The 13,166-nt window shown below is 36.6% G+C and overlaps 1 protein-coding gene across 3 annotated transcripts; it reads left to right on the plus strand.

Moving 5' to 3' along the window:
- The first annotated feature begins 2,287 nt into the window (after positions 1-2,287).
- On the plus strand, positions 2,288-8,877 carry LOC116267746 (D-glycerate 3-kinase, chloroplastic). Of its 3 annotated transcripts, XM_031649633.2 has the most exons (14): positions 2,288-2,604; positions 3,433-3,821; positions 5,806-5,885; positions 5,982-6,042; positions 6,149-6,190; positions 6,301-6,379; positions 6,971-7,002; positions 7,093-7,161; positions 7,340-7,414; positions 7,575-7,691; positions 7,778-7,828; positions 7,910-8,386; positions 8,452-8,502; positions 8,669-8,877. In XM_031649633.2, exons 1-12 carry the CDS (start codon positions 2,292-2,294, stop codon positions 8,051-8,053), a joined length of 1,452 nt encoding a protein of 483 aa, XP_031505493.1. In that variant the 5' UTR covers positions 2,288-2,291; the 3' UTR covers positions 8,054-8,386; positions 8,452-8,502; positions 8,669-8,877. The 3 variants fall into 3 exon arrangements, with proteins under 3 accessions (XP_031505493.1, XP_031505492.1, XP_031505494.1); XM_031649632.2 differs by having other exon boundaries at positions 7,910-8,502; XM_031649634.2 differs by having other exon boundaries at positions 2,290-2,604; positions 5,982-6,033; positions 7,910-8,502.
- The last annotated feature ends 4,289 nt before the right edge of the window (positions 8,878-13,166 follow it).

Here is a 13,166-nt window from a genome sequence, read left to right on the forward strand (position 1 = left end):
GCCCAGTACGGCTTCATTGTTTTACCTTTTATTATTATCTCCTAAATAGACAATTAGAAGTATCCTATAACCATGGATGGAATGATTGTCCAGAAAAGGAATAGATGATGACCGTGAATCAGCCACAGTATTTATCCCGAGTATGGTGATGGATAGAGCCGAAAAAAGTGGCAAATGTAGTTGAGGTTCTACTAATTTTGGAACTAATGACAAGTGTTACCAGAGTAAGAAACTTGCGTTCAGTTTGTAGATATAAGCAAAGTGTTTGAACCTTCTGAACCAACAACTTTCTGATAGGATGCATTTGCACAAATAAAGCGGCGAACTGCACGATGAATTTGTTACGAAAAATCTTTTTTCATCAAATCTCTGCAAGCCACTATACAATTAGGGTACATCCAAATTCCCAATTGACAAAATTGACAAATCCACGTCCATACTGATTTGGACTCATTTCCATTCTTTGTTAGTTGATATTGCCTTGCCACTTTTTCTGTAAATTCATGGGAATGCATTTCTCTCCTAGAGAAAAGAATCATGCTAATAGTCAGGGAGTACATCTAGCTCTACATATACATGTCAAACAATAAGCTGAAGAAAGGAGATTTTATCAGGATGACCTCCACAAGTTTGATCTCATTTATCTCATTTATGAAAAGTAACTGGATGTGGATTAAAATTTTAAGATTATTCTAGTAGGTTTCTCTTTTTTTTTTTAAAAAAAAAAAAAAGAGTATGTTAAGGCCTATGCCACATGGTTGTTTCTAAATGGCTGCCACACCTGTGTCGCACTCATGTCAATGCTAGTGCTGGTGCTGGTGCTGGTGCGTCTCCGCATTCCGTTCAGTCAACCGAACCAGGTCAAAACTGACTATTTTAAATGTGCAAATAACTAAATTATCTTTAATACAAAAAAATTATATATAAATATAAATAAGGCTACCAAACAGTTAAATAACTATATAACAAATGATTTATATATATATGTGCACACACATATATATACGTCCTCATCGTACCCGTACCTTGTATTCAAGTGACATAGGTTAGGGCCCGAGGATTCAGTATTAATCAGACTTCTGAATATTTGATCTGTCTCTTTGAAAGATGACAAGGGCCAATGATAAAGGGTTTCAGCTATCCTGTCTTTAGCACAGCAGATGTTCCTGCATTATCAGCTGGCCTGCATATGTAGTCATTGTGTAATTATAATTATAATAAAATATACATAATTTTTAAATAACATAATATTTTAAATAAGTTATCAGGTCAGCCTGGTTCGGTCTCATTATCTCATAACTTATAAAGCTGGTCTGACAGGATCGGGCCCCAGCCCGAGTCAGCTAAGTATGAGTATCTGAGCCCAGTGCTCACCTGGAAAAGGATACACGGCACCCACAAAAAATCTTCTTGCAAACCGTGCGATGTCGTAATCAACCATGAAGCCAAAACTTCTAAAAACACTCATAGTCTACGTGCAACGGCGCATAGTGAGGGCTTGGGGTTCAAAAACCTATAAGAGTGCTGTTGGGAACCATTTTTTTGGCGTTTAGATTGTACTTGGTGAGAATGGTTCAACCTCACATATTAAATTCGTCTACCTTCTTCAACTTCAAAGCCTTAACCACAACTTGCTCAGTCTGGTGTCTATAAATTACAGGGACCCGTTTTTACATTGGGCTTAGTTCTTATCCTTTTCATTTGACGATACAAAATCATATGGGATTGAATTTTTTATTTTATTTTATTAGGAACCTGGTATTTGGCGTACCACTATCAGTTACGTCCGAGTATTAAACTCTTGATCTTTCTTGATCTGAAGGTCTTTAGCTCAATTTTCTAATCAGTTTGATCGAAAGACTTGCATGATTTAGTTCACTGTTGCTATGATTGGTACTTTTCAAGAAATGAATATTTGTGAGTTTCTTTACCTGAAATTTACTTACACATAAAAACTTGTTTCTTGAGAAGCCACTTTTCAGTCGGGCAACTCAAAATTCCCTTCACATCAATTAAGGAACTTATTCTCTTTGCTCGCTATGACTCGACTTTTTTTATTTTATTTTAAAAATTATTTACTTACCTATACTGTTTGTGCACGCGACGCACTATAAATTTCAAAAAACTGCTAACTGAACCTTCCTTGCGTGTTGAATGCGAAATCCATTTTCACCATTATCTTGCTTAAGCACTTGACTCGAACAGTTCTCTCCGGTACTTGAGCTTCAATCTGTCGTTATTTGTACCAGAAGTACTGAAATGTAAAACCTCCAAAACTCTCTGGCGAGAAGATGAAAAAATATCCAGTGGCCTCCAACGACCGACTGGATAGGCTCCGCTCGAATCTGTCCTCTCCTTCGCACTCTCCACCTCTCTCATATGAAAAATCCGCGAATTCCCTCTTTGGTTTCTTTTGTTTATTTGAAGTACGGGAAGTTGAAGAAGGCATGGTGGGTTTGAGCGTCCTCTGCCACCACCACCATCTTCCTTGCCTCCCCTCCGAATGGAGCATCTCCACCTCGGCCACGACGTCCTCCCATTCTTGTTCCTTTCACTCACGCAACCACTTGGCTTCTTCCTTTTTTTCTCTCCACCGCCATGATGGTGAGACGAATTCCTTTCCTGCACTCGTCCATATCGCCTGTTTCCGTTTGCATTATGTTGGTTTCTTGTCGTTCTCAGTTTCCAACCTTCATTTCACCAATCCCATTATGCGATCAAGTCAGTTATTTGTTCGTGGTTATTTCGGTGTCCGTAACTCTTGTTCGAGTTCGGCTGCTGTCATTTGAATTCTCTTTACTCTCCTTAGTTTCATTCGCTTAAAATAATTCCAAGTTGAAGTGTTTTATGACTGTCACAAAATTTTGTCTTTTTTATTTTATTTCTATGTATACAATTCGGTGATGACAGTAATCATTTTGTCATAGGCCTTTTTCCTCCCGAGATCCTGCTTGAATCATTTTATGCTGTTGATGAAGAAGAATGTATAATAGATGAACTTTTGGGAGGAGAGAAATTTCTTGGTTCGTTGAGGGTAATTAAATAAAATATGTGGTTAAAGACATTCCAACGGGAATGGCACCATTTAGGATCAAACTGAAGGGAATCAATATTCTCGATGGTCACCGCTTTCCGAATTCTTAGATAAGTGTGTGTTTGTTATTGTTTATTTCCTCACTTGTTTCCATGTACTTGGAATGGTCACAATGCATGGCGGTTTCTTTTGTCCGTGAATTGAGTATTATTTAAGTCTTGTGATTGTGCAAAAGGACAGTGTTGTTAACGCATTTGCAAACTTTATGTTCTTTATTATGTGGAATTTGAATTTTATACTCAGCTTCTGCATTGGAATTCGCAAAATGGGATCCATGTTGAAGGCTATTCTTTTTGTTTCTTTTTTTCATATTTGGTTTGTCTTTGGCGTATTCTCAGTGCAGAGGCCGTCTTGGTCTCAAGGACTGTCTTTATATTGCAACAATTTTATCAGAAGCAATGGAAGGGAGCTTACAATTCCGCGCTCAACATTCTCAACGACACCAGCAATGGTTGCCGCTGTTCATGACCTTTTTGATTTCATTTGCTCCGGTCCATTGATGAGCAAGTTAGGCCTCACGCAAGAGATAGTGACTGAAACCATAGATAGATGGTTGGAGTATGGAAGTCACTTGTGTAGATTGTTTGGCATGAACGAGCTGGATCTGCCCATTTCCGATAAGATCAGAATATATCACTATTATATCCCAGTGTTTGTTTGGTGCCAAAAGGAGATACTGTACCACAAATCTAAGTTCAAAGATGGTGAACAAGCTCCACCATTGGTGGTATGTTTTGATTGATATTCAGTTAGCTTTTGCTTGTTAAAGTTCTACTGAAACTGAATTTCATGCTTGGGTTATTTTGAGAAAAAGCATGCCATATGATGGTGGTAGTCTTGATTGGTGTATGCCTATATTGAAATGGACATTCGTGAGAAGAAATGAGAAAGGAAGGTGTTATGCACATTTATTTGTTGATCTGCGTTTGCTTTAGCTTTTAGGAGCTTGTCCACCTAAAAGTTACAAGGTTTCAAATGCCATGGCATGTCACAAGCAAGAATTGCTCAATTAGTTAATCTACTATGTCATCAAATTCAATTGTTTGCCAGAAGTTATTTTTCATTTTCATAAAATTCAACTACGCTCTACCTCAAAGGACTAACCTTATTTGAGAGGAATCAGGAAATGCAGTCACTTCTAAAAACTATGTGATTATACATTGATTGAAGAAGTATGAAAAAGCCAAAAAAATTAACTTTGTCAATCCTCACAAAGACGGCCTGCTTGAATGGAGAATGAGATTAGTTGATTTGGAAGCTTAATCAAGGATGGTTCATCTAGTTCACGCTCCAGGGCACATTTTCTATTTTAACAGAGTTGCTGTTCCATGTAGATCATGTTTTCAGACAGTTTAATTTCATTAATACTTCTTATAAGAGAAATATAGTTGATTTTTGTTAATTGGATCAAGGGATATACTTTAAATAATAGCCCATTACTTATTTTTGTTATGTAGAAGATTTAATACTTTTTTAAAACAGAGCCATTTCAGGGATCCCTATTAATCCAATGCGGTCCAGATTTTCTTTACCGCAGGAACATGTAGAATATCTATGTACCTTTAGCATATTTCTCATTTATTTATTTTCATAAAGTTTATCTTCTATTCAATTTTTCTTACAAAGTAAGTCAGCAATGCCATCTGTCCATGTTTATACTTGTTATCTCTACTAGATACAATATGGCAAAGAACTTCTGTTTAGATAAATAATCATTAAAGAAAGAAGTTCAGTTGACATATTTTAACGATAGAAGGTTTAGTTGTGTAGTAGTGGATGTGATAGTACTGATATATAACTTGATAAGAATCTTTTTAGTTCTCCGTTACACAAAACTTCATAATTCATATACTAGATATTATTGTCTTATGTCGTTCCAAAAGTCACTGTTTCCTGCTTTTTCTGCCTGCACAATATTGCTTGTTTTGGCAGCCCTATTCAAGGTGTAACTTAAAACTTGCCATCATCCACAAATTAATTTTTTCTTGCAACATAGGTAGGGTTTTTATAAACTAAACATTTTCCAATTGTCTTTGTAGAAGATCGTTCATGGCATTTGTGAACTTATTCTCTGTGTCATTAAACATGTTATTTATTTCTCGATTAACTTTGTAAAAATTTCTGCTTGTTACTAAAAATTCAGTTTTTCGATTCATATATGTTCATGATCAGCTTCAAACAACAATTTTAGGGGAATGAATTTTCTTATATTTAAAATATGTTCACTGGGCTTATCTGGATAATGTTAAGAAGAAACAAGGAGCATTGAAGTTGTAAAAACGGAAACGGAATATAGGAGAACATGGGCAGATTATTTTGTGTGTGTGTGTGTTGGGGGTGGGGGGGGGGGGGGGGGGGGGGGTGGGGGGGTGGAGATGGGGGAGATATAGAGAAGAATAAATGTATTTGGTATGCTGGTACGTCCATGGAGCCCTTTTTGGTGTTACCATTTGTACAGTCTTGATATGAAGTAGTTAAAAATATATTGAATGCATTTGTGTTAAGCAACACATGCAATTTATTTTGCTTTTCAGAAACACAAGCCTTTGCTGTATATAATGATAACTTATTTTTCTTGTAATTCCAGTTCTGCTGGTTTGAATGATAACATCATCTTTATGATTACCTGGAAAAAATCTAAAAGCATATATGCAGAAATATGCTGCTCCATGTCAAACTAGATATTTAGTTCATAAACTTCTTTTCTACAGATTGGAATCAGTGCTCCTCAAGGAAGTGGAAAAACAACTCTAGTCTATGCTCTCAACCATCTTTTCCAAGTCACTGGAAGGTAATACCTCTATTTTTTAGTACCCATCTTATTTAAAATTGGATTTGTATTTTGAAAAGCTACAGTTTGGTCTTACGTTTTATTTTTTCTATATAGGAATTCAGCAACATTGTCGATTGATGACTTTTATTTGAAAGCTGAGGATCAAGTATGCAATGCATGTGAAATGTCCATGTCATTCAAATGATGAGCATTTTTCTTTCTTTTTTTTCCTTTTTTCTTTTTTGGTGAGAACATGTTCTAACATCACACATCAACTTCAGGCAAAACTTCGCAGTGAAAATCCTGGGAACTCTCTTTTGGAGGTAGGGATAGGGTTTCTTTTGGAAGGTTGGAAAATAACCTTAGAGGAAAGATTATGATGAACTATGAATGCCTGCACTTAATTTGACTACTTTATTTTGTGCATTCTCAGCTACGAGGAAATGCTGGAAGCCATGACTTGCCATTCTCTGTTGAGACATTAAATACTTTACGCAATTTAACTAGAGCAGGTAGTTCTTAGAACTTCATTTTCAACCTCATAGTTTTATATATTTCACAAATTAATAAAAGCGGGTAATGTTTTAATGTCTTTGCCTCTCTGATTCCAAATGATCGAAAGATGTCAAATCCTAGGTCTGCGAATGAAATGGCAAAATTGTAGGTGCAGGGGAAATAAATATCGAGAATGAAAGAGGCTATGGGTTCTCAGAACCATGGTCTTTTGGACTGGATAGAGAGCTAGAGTTCTAATTTTAGGGTGGGTGTCTAGGCATTGGGGTTTTCCAAGATCCATCGCTTGATCGAACCTCTTTAACAGGCATGGACTCGATGCCAGATCAGAACAGGCAGTAAAGCACCCCACCAGCTATTAGGTTATAGTCTTCAGATCTGTAGGCAAGATACGTTGCTTGGGTCTTTTCAGGTAGTTCCAAATCCTGATAGTTCACCATGATGAAATTATGAAAAATGAAATGAACCACCTATTTTTTATCTGTTTGCATAAATTAAGAGAAATAAAAAGGAGTTAGACAAAGATGATACTTGTTTTAGTGTCAGATTATTTTTCTGTGGTCTTTATTCATCAATCTTTCCATATACAGGCCAAAAAATGCAACTTCCACGTTATGACAAAGTAAGTGAGCTTCACTAAAAAAGAATTTTATAAGATGCTAGCGATTATTCGATCATTCTGAAGTCTAGTGTTCAAACTTTTTTTATATAGTCTGCATATGGTGGAAAAGGAGACAGATCTGATTTATCGACTTGGCCTGAAGTTGAAGGACCGTTGGCGGTATGAAATAGTATACTTATGTCTTTGGTTTATAGCAATGATTTTAATGTTTTGTGTCTTCCTAGTTTTGGAACTCCTGTTTGCAAGGAAGACATGTGAGCGAAGAGATTATGTCATAGTTCAACTCTATATATGTAAACATGATTGCTTATGAATGTTATGGGTTCTTCTCCTCTAGGTTGTCTTGTTTGAAGGCTGGATGCTTGGTTTTAAACCACAACCTCCTGATGATGTCAAAGCAGTTGATCCAAAGGTCATTGTTCAAATATTAATTAAATCACATTTTAAAGATGCTATTTAATAAAAATACTAATCATCCCATTGTTATTGATTATGCTAAGTTTTTTATCATTTTTTTAATGTTGAGAACCTATTGAATGATGTTATGATGATGGTTGCTCTTATTTCTCCAGCTTGATGTGGTCAATAGCAATCTTGAAGCTTATTATGATGCATGGGATAAGTTTGTAGACTCGTGGATAGTTATCAAGATAAAGAATCCAGAATGTGTTTATCAGTGGCGATTGGAGGTTTGGAACTCTAAAACTTGTACAACGTGGATGTGCATTCTTTCTTTTTCTCTCTACCATTTAGCTCACCATGCACCATATTGCAGGCGGAGGTTGCCATGAGAGCAGCCGGGAAGCCTGGGATGTCTGACCAGGAGGTGCATTTCCTGATTTTTTTGAACTTGTATAATGGTCCTAGTTACTTGGGCTTTGATTCTGAAAACATCCTAATTGTGCAGGTTCTGGACTTCGTTTCACGTTATATGCCTGCTTATAAAGCGTATCTGCCAACCCTTTATTCAGAGGGCCCACGCGGTGCAGACAAAAATCACCTCCTAGTTGTTGAAATCGATGAATATCGTAATCCTGTAGTTGCACAATGATTAAGATGCTTCCACTACAGTTGGCTCAATCTACATGTTCTCCCAGACAAGTAACTAAGAAGATATGGGAGGAACTATGTGGGGCTGGTTCATGTACACAAAATTACAGAATAAGCATCTCTTGTTAATTCAATTTTGGGACCAATTATGAAACGTTCAGTAATAAGTCATTGACATGTGTTCATCTGTATAATCTCTTTCACTCTAATTCACATGGTGTACATTCCAATACCATCATATCCTTAAGATCTTCTGGTAATTTTTGAACAATATCATATAGACCATCCTTTGGAAATCATCAGCGGCTTTGCTCTTGGAAATTCCATGTAAAAGGTATAAATCAAAAAGAAGAATCACCAACTGTATATTTTGGAGCTAATCTTTCTTTCATCTTGTAGGTTATTGTCCAATGCAAACCACAGTGGAAGAAGTAATTACAAGAAAAATTGGTGAGTATGCTACTATAAATAATGGTTAATTTAAAGAACTATGTCAACAATCTTTCTTCTTTTATGCTATATTGAACTATAAGGGAAACAAATCTAAAGCATTCTTATGTGAAACTGACCTTTCCAGCTGCCTAATTAGTAATTAAATGATTTGTTGCTATTATAGGTTGGCACCTATGACCACTATGGATGAAGTAAATATAAGAGCTTGTGGCACCAGTCATCGGCATTCTTCTGAAAATGAAAAGAAGATAATCATTTGCTGAATGTATTTAGTATTCTTAAATATCTCTAGCTCATCTGGTTCTCTTTCTTTTTGTTCTCTTCGGCTGTAAGATTGACTGAAATGCATTATCGTATCTATTCTTTGATTCATTTGTTGTTGTTTATGCTTGGTATGTCAACATCCACAGGTATGTTACTTCGTGGTGGTCAAGAGATTTCCATTCTGATTAACTATTTGAAATACTTGAGGTTCTTGAAACCTTTATTTTGGTGTCTCAGTTTGGAAGTGGTTACTTTTGGAGGAATCTAGCTCTGGTGGTATATCTGGTTAGGAGCCTCTTATTTCATTCATAGTTGGCTACTTTTAGATTAGGCTCTGAAGGGATGGCAATGACGAGCATTAAAAGGCAGCAAGCGTGAATCCTTGCAGAGGTCTACTACCAAGACAAAAGTTTATTATCTTGTACTATAAAGGTTGGTACAGCCTAACAACAAGATTATCCTTGGTAAAACTTTGATCTGAACGTGACATGTGGTAAGGGTAACAATTGATATAGTGTTCCATGAGGAAAACACACCATAAAGGAAGAAATGAAAAGCTAAGGGAGCCATTCACTTGCTGTCAGGTGTACAACGACACTCTCAAAGATCCTCACTTCCTTTGGAGGCTGCCCCATTTCCTTACTACGTAGTCCTTGCCTCTCAATCCTCCATACTAAAATCCTACGGACAAACTACCACTTTGCCTTCCCCACCAAGATTATATCTACTGAATATTAAAACGATTGCCATTAGTTTGAAAACCCCAAGCGGAAATGCGATTTATGCTAGCTTATGACTACGCCCAGTCGCCCACCCCAACGCATAAGCTCAGCCCCGTCTCACATCCTTTAACTTTAACCGCATGAAGCTATACGTGCCTACTTTAGTACTTATCCACCTACACCTGACCTTGATCAACCTCATTAATTGATCTCCATTAGTTTATCCGAATATTTATAGTTAACTGCATGCATGCTTAATTTTTTCCTTCATGTATGGTTATATTGTTCCCTCCTCTTCTTAAGCAAAAAAAAAAAAAACAGGGGGAAAAAAGGACGCCGTGTGTCCATTAACATCTATTTTGTTAGGCAATCTTGTGTCTCGGAGAAAATCTTAGTTAAAGGTGTATTTTTGCTTGTTAAATGTGTCTTTCACAGATTGCTTATTCAATGCGTGGGCTAGGATTTTTTGTCTTGGGGAACTGAACGGTCCAAGTACCAATATATATACACACACACAACCCCAACACCAAATATATATATATATATATAGACACACACACACACACAAAAAAAACCCCAACACCAAACTATTTTGCCAATGGAGAAAACCAAAATCAAACCCACTAAAACAATTATTAATGTTTTTCTTGTAATCTAATCTTACGAATATGATCTTACGAGTGCTTTTAAGTGAAACATGTATTAAGTTAGTCTTTTTTTTTAAATAATGTTCTCTTAATAATTAAAAAAAAAGAACGGTTATAACACCAAAATTGTGATGGTAGAAAAGTCAAATTCTTTACAAAAATAGCTTGAATTAAAATAAACATTTTAAATTATCTTTATGAACGCAATAGGATATTCACATTGTGTGTAAAATAAATTTCAACACGAATTTAAGTAGTATGGTTTTTGTCTCTTACCCAAATCTGGTATATGGCTGCAGACGTTGTTAGATGACTAAATATTTAAAAGTCATGGCTAAATGCACAACAAACCATCACTAAAAATATGATAAACCGTCAGCATATCATAAAATGCTGTTAGTGCTTCTGCCACAGCACCCACCCTGGCGTGCCTCCAGACATGTGAGTGGGCTGCCTGTTGAAAAGCATAATGCAGCCTTGATGCGGGGATATATATATATATATATATATATATATATATATATATATATATATATATATATAGTTCTTAGAGAGAGGCCTTCTAGATATTATTAGCGAAAGCGAGTGAGGAAGGGTTAGTTCGGTAAAAGAGACTTAAGGTAACCCTCAATTCGAATCGCCCTTAACAACATGTGTAAAAAAAAATATTAACAACTAAAACTTATTTGAGAAAAATGAAACAAAGAAAACGATGTTTTTACCGGTTGGATTGATTTTCTACAAAATTTTTACAAGGATTAAGATTAAAAGCTTTTCAAAATATTTACATGTATTATTTCTTTAAAAAAAGTTTGAAGGCCCCCCACGGCCCTTGCTGCCCTCCTTTCTCTGCCAGCGTATCTATTTTTAAGCGCAGCAGAAACATCGAGACATGTGCTCTGCCAAAGTAGATATGCAGGGGCCGCGTTTCAGCATTGCCTTCAATATTTGGGATAACGAGACTGAGAATCGTGTTCTATGGAATGGGGTCCTAGATATATGTGAATGGATGGGATTACACATGTGGACCGTAGTGAGAAAAGATCACTTCAGCAATTGTCTGTATCTTTGCTTTGAGAAACTAAAGGGACCCTAAGTCTTAAATATCGCCACAATATATCATGGATGGTGATCTTTTTCCAAAGGTTGAAAAATCATTGGCTTCAAATATGTTATAAATATTTAAACTCAAAAAGAAATCCTATCTTGTCATAATAAATATACATCAGCAGCTGGTTTGCCGCTGTAGGTGGACAGACCTGCATGTTCAAACTTGAGATAAAATGATTCAGAATCTTGTTTACCCTCTCTCCTTTTCGCATTTTATATGCTCCTTTAAGAAGAGAATGTGTGTGATGCGCAGACAAGATAGGGCGTGTCATAAGGGGTTAAATGAGTGCTGGTGGATAGATCTGCAGGTTCATAACATGACTCAGAATCTTGTCTTCTCTCTCTTTTCTTCATATTTTAAATGAGAAAGTGACAAGACAAGATAAGGTCCGCCATAAAAGGATTTTTTAAGTAATTTTACACACCAAGGTTATCGAGGATATAGATGCACGAGTTTCGGGTATGAGTAATTTAGCGTCTTCTCCGGCCTGAGTTAATGGCCACCTGACCTGAGTCATCTCTTTGTCCAGTTAACACAATGTAGTCTCGATCGGTAGAGAAATAGAATCGGTCGACAAAAACAAAAACGTACGTTACCATGTGCTTGCAGACATGCACATTTCTAAGTTTCTAAAATCCCTTCTGCATGATACGATTAAATCCCCTGGTATTGATTTCTAAGTTTCTTTTTTTATCTCTCTCTCACACCCACACACACGGGTACGCGTGTGAAAGAAAAACAAACCATTTGTCCCACTTTGAGCAAAGTTCATTCCTCGCCACATAAGCAACCCACACTGGACCAGTTATAGATAGGCCTTGATGTTGCTCCCCTGGCACGTTTAAAGAAAAAAACGAGAGAGAGAGAAAGCATATGGTAGTTGCGAGGCCGCTACTTATAACTGTGGATCAGGTAATTCGAGCAGGCTAAAATTAATATATAATAATATATAAATATAATTAATAGTAATAAAATATTATAATTATATATATAAATAATAATTAAAAATATTTTTATCAAACCAAACTGAGTTTAGTCGGGTCCACCCAACTTATCATCGGGGCCGACTCACAGGCTTAAACCCATCAAAACCATAAAACCTAATACTTTAAAACTAAAAAAATAAGACGACTCAAAATCAACACCAACCCAACCCAACCCAACTTCCTTCTCAAGTGTCTCAAAAGAAGAAAGGCTAAAGGAAAACAAAAAGCAATCGACTTTTCTGTTTTCCAAAGGTTCACGCTTTCACTATCACAACAGAATCCAATCCCAAAGAAAGAGAGAGAATAGTGCCCCCCTGGCTTTGGCTTTTGATGGGGATCTGTGGAGGTCAAAAACCTGCTCAAGTAATAATACATACAATTATGATGGAGGTCAAAAACCTGCTCAAGTAATAATAAATAAATAGGTGGTCTCCCCTGTCCCCCTTGCTTGCAGCCATGATGATGATGAAGCTTCTGCCCTTTTTTCCCCCCTTCCCCTCTTCACTTTAACACCAAATACACTTTTTGCCGCGCAACCCAAAAGGTAGGAGGAGTAGGAAAAGGCAAAAGGGGCATTTTTGAAATTATTGAAAAAAGAATTGTCCTTTTTTGAGTCTTCTTTTCCGTTTCGGAATATTGGACATGGGACACAGAATTTACTTTACTTACATATAAAAAGCTTTTAATAATTTTCATTTAAAAATGTCCGTTAACTAGAAATTTCTAACTAGTTATTTGCCGGCAACAATGATGTTGCAAAGGGCGAGAACTGGGGTTAGCTTGTCACACACGGCCCCTCGCTCGCTTACGCTTTATATTGCGGGTCGGGTGTGGCCGATGCAATAATCACTGTGAAACGCGTACCTGCTAAGCTTTGCTGAGTTGACCTTTGCTTCTGTCTCACACCTCTATATCTCCAAACTCCCGTCCC

Source organism: Nymphaea colorata, chromosome 14 (assembly GCF_008831285.2).
Source record: "Nymphaea colorata isolate Beijing-Zhang1983 chromosome 14, ASM883128v2, whole genome shotgun sequence".
Lineage (NCBI taxonomy): Eukaryota > Viridiplantae > Streptophyta > Magnoliopsida > Nymphaeales > Nymphaeaceae > Nymphaea > Nymphaea colorata.

Bases quoted from the DNA above. Each gene is read 5' to 3' on its own strand.
- LOC116267746 (XM_031649632.2), top strand. From the start codon at position 2,292: ATGAAAAAATATCCAGTGGCCTCCAACGACCGACTGGATAGGCTCCGC. The intron at 3,822-5,805 runs GTATGTTTTGAT...TCTTTTCTACAG, and splicing joins AACAAGCTCCACCATTGGTG to ATTGGAATCAGTGCTCCTCA. The intron at 7,003-7,092 runs GTAAGTGAGCTT...TTTTTTATATAG, and splicing joins AACTTCCACGTTATGACAAA to TCTGCATATGGTGGAAAAGG.